The 12,277-nt window shown below is 37.5% G+C and overlaps 1 protein-coding gene across 3 annotated transcripts in view; it reads right to left on the bottom strand.

Annotated features, from left to right (window-relative positions):
* Positions 1–12,058, bottom strand: part of AGL (amylo-alpha-1, 6-glucosidase, 4-alpha-glucanotransferase) — a 51,408-nt gene extending 39,350 nt beyond the window's left edge. Inside the window, exons 1-10 of one of the 3 annotated variants that reach the window (XM_039352273.1) lie at positions 11,625–12,058; positions 10,985–11,140; positions 8,449–8,659; positions 6,875–7,041; positions 6,078–6,281; positions 4,737–4,918; positions 3,561–3,672; positions 2,960–3,080; positions 2,393–2,495; positions 2,189–2,286 (exon numbers count right to left, since the gene is read on the bottom strand). In XM_039352273.1, coding sequence (XP_039208207.1) covers positions 2,189–2,286; positions 2,393–2,495; positions 2,960–3,080; positions 3,561–3,672; positions 4,737–4,918; positions 6,078–6,281; positions 6,875–7,041; positions 8,449–8,659; positions 10,985–11,069 — 1,283 coding nt within the window. In that variant the 5' untranslated portion in view covers positions 11,070–11,140; positions 11,625–12,058. Of the gene's footprint in view, positions 1–2,188; positions 2,287–2,392; positions 2,496–2,959; positions 3,081–3,560; positions 3,673–4,736; positions 4,919–6,077; positions 6,282–6,874; positions 7,042–8,448; positions 8,660–10,984; positions 11,141–11,282; positions 11,455–11,624 lie in introns of those variants that run through there. The other 2 variants (XM_039352271.1, XM_039352272.1) reach the window with 2 other exon arrangements.
* Positions 12,059–12,277: the final 219 nt, after the last annotated feature.

Raw genomic sequence — 12,277 nt, 5'->3', positions numbered from 1 at the left:
TATTGATAAACAACTAGTAAAATTTCTTCAAGAGGAATAATTACATGTATAATATTGCAAGAATACACAAGTATTGTTTTTTCCCCTAGCCAACTTAATAATGTTGATTTTTTTTTCTTCCAGCTTATAGTTATCTTTCTACAGCTGAATTATGGATATAGTTATCTACATCCTGATAGATATCATCACATGCAATAGATCTAAATGATTAGTCTGTTATTGTATTTTAACTTTCAAAACTAGAAACATACTAACATGTTTTTGTTACTTAATTGTATAAGTCACCCAAATCTGTTCATGAGTTTAATTTCCCCTATGCATTCAAACATTTTTGTTTTATTGAAAGAACCTGAAATCATTACTAAATGTCCTTCAAATAGGCCAGTGATGGCAAACCTTTAAGAGGCTGAGCCCCAAACTGCAACCCCAAACCCACTTATGCATCGTTGAGTGCCGGGTGGGTGTGGCCCATTGGCTGGATGTGGCCAATTGGGTGGGCATGGCTGCAGTGGTAACGGCAGACTGGGTGGGACTAAAAAGTTCAATCAATCAATTCCAACTTTGCAAGATCTTTTTTTTTCCTGCGAGAAGTTGAAATTGACTGATTGAACCTTGTTTTTTTTTTTTGCACATGGTGGCGGAGGCCTAAAGCGAAAAGATTTTATAAAACCCAGCTGAAGGCCTAGGACTGGGGCGACGGCGCGAGTGCCCACAGAGAGGGCTCTGAGTGCCGCCTCTGGCACCCGTGCCATAGGTTCGCCACCACTGAAATAGGCCATCACCACAAGGAATGTTGAAAAAAATCATATGAAAATATTAAATAGCAATTTCAGAAATAATATTTACACACACACACACACACACACATATCATTATTTAATTTCAAATATTTAAAAATGCACTATTGGATACTATCAATGCAATTTGGATACTACCAATGCAGTTAAGATAGCTGTCTATTTTTTACAGGTACAATATTTATGATCACATCTTCAACAACATCGAGAACTAAATTCTAACTTCACTGGCTATATTTTAGTAACCATATTATCAGAAGTTGGAAATTTAGTTAATTAAGATGAACTAGAATATAAACCAAGGTTTAAAGCTAAATTAAAATTATGGCTTGTTTTAAATCTGATAATCCTTGTTTAGAAAAATCTGACTTAAATGACTTTCTCAATGGCTGACCTTACCTCAGAAGGACCTGGAGCAGAATGATTGTGATGGGCTTATGCTGTTCCCTGTTATGGATTTGTACAGTAGTTCTCAACTTACCACCATTCGTTTAGTGACTCTTTGAAGTTACAACAGCACTGAAAAAAGTGATGTATGACCATTTTTCACACTTATGACGACTGCACCACGTGATCAAATTTCGGACATCTGGCTGCACTGTGATGTGATGTCATGTGATTTATTTATTTAATTTATTTATGAGACTTATATACCGCTTTAAGTGCAAGCACTCTCTAAGCGGTGTACACCAGTAAGCAATGTATATATATATTTACAATGCGCCCAACAATCTGGGTCCTCATTTTACCTACCCCGGAAGGATGGAAGGCTGAGTCAACCTTGAGCCGGTGAGATTTGAACCGCTGACCTGCTGAACACAGTCAGCTAAAGTGGCCTGCAGTACTGCACTCTAACTGCTGCGCCACCTCGGCTCACCTTTTGCGCCCTTCTGATAAACAAAATCAGTGGGGAAGCCAGACTCACTTAACAACTGTGGTCCCAACTTAACAAATGCAGTGATTCATTTAACAACTGTAGCAAGAAAAGTCGTAAAATGGGGCAAAGTTCCCTTAACAACTGATTTGCTTAGCAAGAGAAAATTTGGGTTCAGTTGTGGACATAAGTCAAGGACTATCTGTAATGTGTTGTATAACTGCTTGATTTTTTTTTTCTTTTTTCTTTTAAATCTGTATTCATTACATTGGTACATGTAACCTAGACTTGCTAAGTAATTTCATAAATGGGTTAAATTAATAAATGAATTGCATATATCTTTACAATTCAGATATATACCCTAGGTAAAAAGAACCCCCGTCATTTTTACGTTTATACCACAATTATATTATCAAGCTTCCCTTTTAAGGGAGCATAAACAATTCTTATATATCATCATTCAGGAAAACATGCATTTTAAAAATACTTTTTATTTAAAATAGAGAAGATACAATACCCTGTAACCAATGGATCTTTTCTAGTTATAGCACCAAGCTTAGGACCTTGACCAGCCAGACGTTCGTAGCTCACTGTTGCCAAAACACAGCTGATAGCCTGGAAGCCATTAAAAAGTTAATACAATCAATATTTAAGTGTTCAGCATAAGTATGCAATAAAGAGTACAAGCTACAATGTTCATGTGACCCGTGATTATTACAACCTGCTCCTGATGGTAATTTGTTTGTCGGAACTTTTCATCATTTAGTTCTTCAACTCTTTTGCGGAACCAGTTGCAACACTCTTCTATTGCAGCTGGTCCATTGCTAAAAAAACAAGAATGAAAGGGACTATCTTTAGAACAAGTAAAAATGTGAGTTTAGTGTTTGCATAATCAGGAAGGAAATGGATGTAGTCTGATTTGGCACAAAGTTTAACTAACTTTTATAATTAAGCATGCTTCTTAATGTAAGCTATGATCTTAAAAGTGTTTGCAATGTATTGTATTTTTTTTTTTAAAAAAAGAACTGTTTTTCCATTAAATATACATACACCAAGGACAGGCCAGAAGACTTGCAGATATGAGCAATTCTAAAGAGTTTCTAAATAAATAAATAAAAATGAAGTGTAGAAAAAAAGCAACTGGTTTCATCTCTGGCCATGAACTGCAGCAAGCTAATTATAATAGAAGTCATACATTTCTGAGATTCCTCCTCATCTGTAAATGATGTATTGACAATGATTTGATCACCAAATGACAAATTTAATGCTGTCTTTAGAAAATACATACCTATGTGGTATGAAGGTATTCAGTGCTAGGTTCATATCTACAGTACAGCCAAGTCTTTTAAATTCAGGATCTTGAATGATTGCAAGATTTAGACTGGGATCAGTTTTAACCTTTGAGCTACCTGTTGCAGAGAATCTGTGATCAGTTTCAAGGCATATATTGTTATTTAGGACAGCAATTCTTAAATTTTCTGAAAGCTCAAATGCAATCAGACATAGATACAACCCAAGTTTAAGTACTGTTACCCAGGTTCATTGTTCCTGATATCCTGTAATAAATTTCAATAATCCTACAGAAAGACTAGTTTCCAGTTCTGTTAAAATTATGCACACCTGGCCACTTTTTCAGAATATGTGCTAGATCAGGGTGTACCAATTGGAACTCAAATGGGATTGCTAGCATCCGTCCCTCTCACAACAGACAAGACAAAAACATGTGATTGATGTGGGATAAGTGATTTCTGAAATCAAAATAATTTTATTTCTCTCCATGTACCCAGAAAAATGATCAAGCATTTCCCTTTCCTGCAAAAGTATTTTTTCATACCAATCACTGTTTCTTTGATGATTATACTATCAAGAATCTGAGTTATTTTGTTTACCTTTCGTTAAAAGAGTTTTAAATTGCTGCACTGCTTTTTCAACATCAACTTGGAAGAATTGCCATAATTTTACCTTGGGAAAAATATCCTCCCAAATGATTTTACGGATACACTGGAAAAATAAGAAGCATATCAAGTCAGTAAATAAACAAAATTTAGCATTTCAAACACCATTCACTAGTCTATAAATATATTTGTTTCAAAATTGTTTTGAAATATCATTACTCTACAACAGTGGTTCCTAACCTTTTGGAACGAATCGCCCCCTTGAGCCGATGAGGAATTTGTCATCGCCCCCCTCCCCCAACATAACCTCTGAATCACAAAATAGGAAATAATTTTTCAATGTATGCAAACCCTTTTTTTGTTTTCTTTAAAATTGTCATCAGGACATATCGATGCAAATAATTTATTTCCAGTCTTTTTTCCCATATCTCCCATATTCTGGCTAATGGCGCGCCACTGTATGGGTAGAGGCTGCTGCGCAACACGCATGAAGATAAGTGATGCGTAGGAACTGGCTGGAGGAACATTTGAAAACACAATTCAATCCACTAAGAACGAGCGATCGGATGTTTCGTACGACAGATATACAGCCATTCACTGTACGAAAAAGTCTCAAAAGTGTCCCCAAAACTTCTCGCTCCATCGCCCCCTTATCGCCCCCTTTTCGTTCCTTCGCCCCCCTGAAAAATGAAATTTCCCCCTGGGGGGCGATATCGCCCAGGTTAAGAACCACTACTCTACAATATGACTGTTATTCTTTCAGAAGAAAACAAATAATAAAAAGTATTTTTGATTATTTTTAAAGCACATTATGTCAATAAAACTACAGTGGAAACATTACTGTATATGATGCCTTGTGTTGCCATCTACAAAGTAACAATAAATAATTCATGGTAAGCAGATTGTAATGAAACAAAGTATTAGTTTGAAGAAACCATGCTGGAAATATAATTTTAAAAGCACATGAGAACTATTTAAACATATGACAGAAACCACTACACAAACAATATATTAAAAAATATCCTGGAAGAAACCGTTTGAAAGATGAAAAAGGAGACAAGGCGGGAAGCAAAATGAATAATTCCAGAACAGGACTACAATAAAGTAGGCATAATAATTGCTTTCATTCAGTGATGGCATGCACTATCAATAATTTCTGTGTTTTCTTACATTCAAATGTTGGTCATTTTCGATAAGTGGTGGCAGTCCTTTTTCAATGTATTTGCCCTCAGACACTTTACAGGTGAAATGCCAAAGAGCTCGGTCCAAAAGCCAGGCTGGTTTCAAGTGAGGGGAGTTTATAAGATTGTATGCACACTCGGGATGCTGAGTCAGCCATTCACTGTTTGCAGCTTAGAAAAACAAGAAATACACAATTAGTAGCTGGAAGATTTTAGGCACTTCACCAAAGTGACCATATTTTTCTAGGGGAAAAAAAAGGGCAAACTGAATAAGGAGCAAATCTGAAAGAGGTTCATAAGGATAGAAAAATTCTTTATGTTTATAACTTTGATTTACAAAGGAAATTCAAGAGCAAAACCAAGAAATTTTTTACAACAACCAATATTCTTATAAAAAATTCTAAAATCAAACGTATATGTAAATTTATTTTAAAAAGGCCATTCAATCTCCATATTTTTTACATGAATGCGAAAGACTGCCCATTCAATGGTACCATTTGTATGGCGAAAGTTAAATGGCCAAAAAGTTGAGTTTTTGAAAAATAAATAAATTTATTTAGCTTCCTGAAATAATTTAGCTTTCCGAAATTTATTGATCTTTCTGTTCTATAGATTTTAAATTAACTACAGGTAGCCCTCAACATACAGCCATAAATGGGACCAGAATTTCCACTGCTAAGGAAAACAGCTGTTGTGTTTGATTTTATGTCCATTTTTTGCCAGGTAAGTAAATTACATGGTAGTTAAGTGACTTTGCTTGTCAAAAGCTGGCTGAGAAAGTCACAAAACAGACGACCCCAGGAAATTGCAACCATCATAAACGCATGCCAGTTGCCAAGCACCTGGAGTTTGATCATCTGATTGTGGGAATGCTGTGACGATCGATCGTTAGTGCAAGGAATAGTGGTAAGTCACTTTTTCAATGTCATCCTATCTTCAAACAGTTTCTAAACTGTTGTAAAAACCAAAGACTACTTGTAAAGTATCTTAAAGGAAAACATGATTTAACCACAAGTTAAAACTGTTTTCAAATGTCTAAGATGAAATACTGATTGGATTTTTTTCAGCTAATATCAACCAGGGGCCACTTAAAAAAATTAAATGTAAATTTACATCACTTTTGATTAACGGTGTCTTTGTTCTTCAAACCAGGAAGTACAGTCAGTGCCAAAAGGAACTAATTCTAATGCTATTCATATAAATAAATTCACATGCCTATGTACATGAAAACCAACAGAATTTGGACACACATGAAAATGATTATGTGATGGCAGCCTCTCTGCAAATCAGCAAGCAATAAGGAGAATAAATAAAATGAAAATAACCATACCAGTGTGATTATAGACTACATCTGTAATGCAAAGCATATTCCATTCATTTTTCATTTTTTCCACCAGTTTTCCCATTTCATTCCAAGAACATTTTTTGCTGGAGGATGAAAAGTCAGGATTAACTTCCAGCTGATCAGCCAATGAGTAACATGATCTAGACAGACCGAGTTTCTGCACTGGGGTTAGGTGAATCATGTTATAACCTGTAAAATAATAATAATGAAATATATAAACAGATGCTTTCCACTTTCAAGTGGATAAGAGGACAGATATTACAAACTAGGTAGTATTTATGATTTGAAACTACAAAGGAAAAAAAAAAGTGGTTAAACTGGGTAGGCCTGAGGATACTCCATTCTAAGATCAGAGATTGCCTGGAATTTTTAGTGTACGTCAGCCCCCATTAGGGAGACCAGAACTGGGATCTCCACAGAAAGACTAAAACGTATTGAGGGTGACTGTAAAAAATAGAATCCTGCAAGTATGATTGTACTGAATCTTCTCCCATTCTCATGTGAATTACTGAAATGCTTATCTGAGCAGCTTCCACATACTTTCTTCTTGCTTGGGACTTAAGTTATGTTTTCCCTGATCACTTTGGTAACAGATCTCTGCCTATCTCCATCAACGTCATCTTCCTTTCTCTTTACAGTATATTACTAGAATAAAGATGATAGATAAATATAATGAATGGATGTCATAGTCCAAAAGGTGAAAATACACAATTGACTTTTGAAAGTAGTATACGCTTTATATCTCAAGTCAAAATTTGGCTTGGGGCAAATGGGGCTATTACCAGATTCTTTTGCAACTTTAAGACGATCTTCCCATTCATCAAATGGTCCCAGACACTTGGCTAGGAATGTCTGCAGTGTAAGACAATCCAAGGGCAAGATATGATTGTCAGCACCAACCCGTAAAATAGGATCCACAACTAGATAACCTCCACCACCTTTCTGATTCCTGGAATAAAAGACACAAGTGTTGATGTTATATCAGTACAAAGAAAATAGACATTATCTTCACTCAGTAAGATAATTAATATTCACCCAGAATTTGTTTAGCTTATTTGAAAATGCAATTCAACTTTTTTTAATTTTCTAGCTTACAGATCACAAAATAAATAATTCAAGAAAACCTACTTAATCACTTGGAATAATGCAAAAATAAAACCAGACACAAAACAATCTATATTCAAGAATATTTTCACTTTGATCAAATGCAAATGTAAAAAAATCAATTATGTTATTGCCTTTTATAAAATATTTTCAATCCTTTCAACCTAGAAGATTTCCCTTTAAAAGAAAGATGTAAGACTGTAATCTTATGCCTTGGCACCAGAGTAGAAAACACTATGAATATAAAAAGACCTGCAATATTTTAAGGGCTGCACTTTGTCTCTGAGTAGTGTGATGGGAGCCAAAGTTCTCAAATAATAGAAGAGGCTAGAACAAGAATATTACATACATTTAAATTAGTTGATATTTTTCACACCAAAAGCTATACCTGGATAACTTTTGAAAGTCTATGAAGCCCTGGGACTTAGGCTTCACTCCTCTGATATGCAGAACTGCACTGCTAGAAATGCAGGCTAGCAATAGGATCATTTTTTTTGCAAAAAAAGCCCCATTGACTCAGAGTGAATTGTTTTCAAGTAGACAAATGATGGGTTGCTATTACTTCCTATTTATAGCAGGCAATATTGAGTTATGTGTCAGCCATTAACCATAGTCTAGATAAGAAGCACCAACCATGAGTGCAGTATTAACACTACTTTTATTGTAAGGTTACAGTAATAGAACCTTGTGAGTCTGAATATACATCTGTTCTGGACCTTGCCTTTATAGTCCAAGAAATCAGGGACAACCCCACCTGAAACATATGCCATGCCCCCATTGTTCCCACAGGGTAAGCTATCAATTGTCTGATCATTGCCTAGTCTGCTGCTGCTCCTGCTCTTCCTTCCGTCTCCCAAGAACATTCTCACACACCATTATATTATGATTCACCCTCATGAACAAAAATGAGTACACGTGTTCATCAATACCAAATATGTGAAGGCATACTATGCAGCAAAGCAAATACATGTAGTAACCTCACTGGAATGAAAATGTCAATTTCTAAGCGTGGGGAACTGTGTAAATCAGTCTGAGGTGTAGACTGGGTCTTCATGGACTGTTCTCTTCACGTGTCTCCTTAGGTGAACCTGACACAGCTGAAGATTCTCAGACACGGGAAGCTGCCTTTGGTATATGGCCTACTCCACCACTACCGAAAAAAGCGTTATCAAGACAAGTTTAATACCCCTGTTCCCACAGAGAAGACAACTGCTTATGATATCTCTCCCAGACATTTTTAGATTTTGCTTACTCATGAGTGAAGTAATATTGATATGATCCAGAAATCTGGAGTTCTAATTTACAATATTTGTCAGAATCATCTTCTTTTCCTGTTGGGTTGTGCCAAGTTAAGCATCTGAACTTGTGACGATCAAACAATTCTCCAGCAGCTGGATAGTTAGTATACACTGTAACATGCTTGCCTTGCAAAGTAGGGCCCAAACGGAACTGTAGCTCATAACCTGAAGAAAGCAAGACAGACATTTATTAGAAAAACCTTGTCTTGGATTCCTATCATAAGGCTGAACCAATCTGGATTCAGTGCCACATTTGTGTCCCCACAATGCTGTGCAAATTGTGAGGGGCTCTGTAATTTGAAATCGAACTTTTAGCTCAGCACCTACTCCAAATAAACACTTGGATTTCCTTCCCCTACCTGCCCAGCCAAGGTAGCATGATCCCATTCTTGTGTGGCAATCTGAGGGGCATCTACCCATTCTCTATACTATAGAAGCAATGTTTCCCCTTCCCTTTGCTTCCCACCCCAGGAAAAGAGAAGAACAGACCATAAGAGACAGTCTACTTGTAAAAGGATCTATTTTTCATCACCTTCCATTAGCCAGTTAAATGCCCTTCCTCATTTTTCCCAATCCCATAAAACTGCATTGAGGACATTTTAAAATGCCTGCTAGCCAACATTTAAAACAAATACACTTAAAGATCAAAGTATGTTTTATAATCAATACATCCTTATGTACAGTACATCCCAATCAGGACAGGTACAAAAAGGGAACAATTTGTAACTACAATATTTTAATATCCTAAAAAATCAGGAAGAAAAAAAGTAATTTTAAGTCTAATCCTAAGGAAGTCTATTTTCATAAGTCTTACATTTGATCATTATGCTTTTGCTAAAGTTTGACAGGTCTATATTTATGGCATCTGCTAAACATAGTCTGGACTACAAAGATATTTGCATAACAACTTATTTCCCAGAAACTGTGTCAACTTAAAAACTATATTATTCAAATTAGCTAGATATCCTTCACAACTTCTTTCTGTGAAGCAATAATTTAATGCATGTGACAATAATAATATTGTCATAATCATTCAGGATCACAGAATAATAGCAGATTTCTACTTTTCAAAACAAAATGCATTCTTTTTTTAGTAATCAGATCTTTCTGATTTCAGGAAAAGATTTACAAATAGGTCTTATAATTTACAAATCCATAAATGTTACCTCAGATAGAATCATTACTGTAACAGTTACAGAAAGTAAACACATTAACTTCATTTAAAGGTTGCAAATAAAGCATAAATAGCTTAAAACTTGTTTTTTTAGACAGTAATACTGAAATGTAATTTTAGCAACTTTTTTGTCCACAAATAAAAGAAATATGAATATTTTATTTTGGATGTGACAGAGTTGATAAGATACTATAGATGCACAGGAGCCATTTTCCTGCAAATAGCTCCTCTGTACTTAGAATAACATTTAAAGCAATCCAACTATGTGGGTGAAGTTTAGCTTCATTGGCTGCACTGTGAAATCAGTATCTCTCTTTTGGAGAGGTGCCAACTTGGCTCAAGTAGAGTTAGGAAAACACTTGAAAGGGTTCCATATTGAGGAATAGGGTTTAAGGATATTATGGCTTTTCACTGTAGCATCACATCCAAATTTGCTTTTTCTTTTATTCTTTGCATTTTTTATAAATCTAATTTTAACTGTAATGTGTTTTAATAAACTCTAAAATACCAGGCATTTGTTCTTCTTCCTCTTACTATGGAAAGATCTGTTTGAAATTAACTCCTTATATTAAAATCTGTAATTGTATAATCTAAATATTTTTCCCAAATGATTTGTAGATAATATATAAAAGAACAGAATGATCTTCTTGGTGTAGAAGATGGCCCATCAATCTTAAAACCATTTACTTGGAAGGAAGCTCTTAAATTGATTGGTTCTTTAGCTTAAGTATCTACAAATGTATGAAAGATTTATTAATGAAGCCTAACCACTCAGCAAAATGATTCCACAATAATTGGAAGCTTTAGAGAACAGAAGTTTTCTATCAGTGAATTTACTTGCAACGCCATATCTACTGCCTTTAACAAGACAAATAGTACAGTACTTAATTTATTATGACTGTTTGAAAAGGGAAACATATCCCATTGAATTCACCTAGTCTTATTTTCCAGTATGCATGCTTCCATGCATTATGCAGCTTAATGCAGCTTAAAATAATTCCACCAATTATGTCTCAACAAGTGGTTGCACTACTTTCTGTTCCTTGAAATCCTTCAATAGGCATCTTCTTCATAAGACTGTAACCTCTTACAATCAAATGCACACAATTTATTTTCTCAACCCCTCCAAGTTTTCAAATGCAGGCTTTTACAGTGTTCATGCTGGGATCCTTCTAAAGCTTTATGTGCAGAGAACATAACAGAGATATGTCGACCATTTGCATTTTCTATTGCAAAGTGGGATAACTAGGACTCCAGTAGGCTTGCACAATAAAAAAGAAAAAGAAAAGATGCAGGCAGCTGCTAGGGATACTGACCTTGTTCGAGCCGGAACAGGGTTTTGTCCAGCTTCTCCATGTCGTTGAGAAGAAGTACCCGAGTATGCTTAACATGATGGCTCATCTTCACTGCCCAGACTTTTCCACTCTTGCAGACAGTAGCAGAAACTAACTTCAGAAAGACTGAAGGGATCCCTAACAGGGAGAAGAAACAGATACACAAACCAAAGGTTAAACACACAGAGAGCTGTTTTTCCCCCTCTCCAGGCAGAGAAATGAAGAGATGGGTTTAAGCCACGGGTCACCTTGAAAGCCGCCGTGACAGATACACACTTACATTTTGCCCGTCCTCAATCCACATAAAACAATTTGGCAAGAGCTGAAGAAGGATGGAGGGGAGGGGGCAGCTTGGGGGCGCCCAAATTTTCTCCTTCCAGCAACTTTATCGCGGCTGCAGGCAAGACCCCCGAGCTCCGCGGGTCTGCAGCCCGAGCCTTGGGAGAGGGCGCTCTCCCTTTGGGACCGGAGGGGCTGGCACCTGTCACTCTCCGTCTGAACAATGCGACCTGTCCTGGCGCCAGGGTGCAACCCAGCCCCCTCCCCTCTCTCGCCCCCATTATCCCCGACTGCTGTTGTCTATAAATATAAGGCGAAGCCTGGCCGCCCTTGATTCACTCACCCTGGGACGCCGCAGCGGGCAAAGGCGGCTCGGGTGTTGCCACAGAAAGGGAGCTGGGCCTGGGCGGGCGGGCGGGCTTCCGAGAGAAGGAAAGGACAGAACTATAGAAGGGAAGAGGTTCAAAACTGCGGAGGGAGGAACTGGATTGGGCAACCGAGAGTTCCGCCTGACGCCCGAAGGGCTTGCAGGAAGAAACGCGCCTTGAGGCGCAAGGACAGTCCAGGCTGGGGCGCAGGCCCGGTAAAACCTCTCTTTGGCGCTCTCCTTCTCCTCCCACAGCCTGCACGACGCTGCAGCCGTAGATTGTAGCCGCCGACGCTGCTTCTGCAGCAGCGAAAAACTGAGCTGAGGGGAAGCGAAAGCAGAGGCAGGGCGCCAAGGTTTGGCTAAGCGGGGCGCCGCAGGCAAGGTGAAATGCGAGCCGAAAGGAGATATTGCTGGGAAGAAGTTGCACAATGGATTAGAGGGAGTCATTTGCTTTCGCTTCGGAATGCAACATTTGAACGGTTGGCCGCGGCACCTCGGCAAAAGCACGTCCCCTTCCAGTACAGTTAGACACGTGTATTCTCAAACTTCAATCAGTGTCAGAGTCGCAAGCCCCGATGAGAGGGCTGAGCTACAATTTTTCCCTGATGGCAATAGAGTGACTCCTC

Source organism: Crotalus tigris, unplaced genomic scaffold (assembly GCF_016545835.1).
Source record: "Crotalus tigris isolate CLP2741 ecotype Arizona unplaced genomic scaffold, ASM1654583v1 scf7180000018419.1029430, whole genome shotgun sequence".
Classification (NCBI taxonomy): Eukaryota; Metazoa; Chordata; class Lepidosauria; order Squamata; family Viperidae; genus Crotalus; species Crotalus tigris.
The sequence above is the reverse complement of the archived record's forward strand: the minus strand, read 5'-3'. Positions and strand labels throughout refer to the sequence as shown.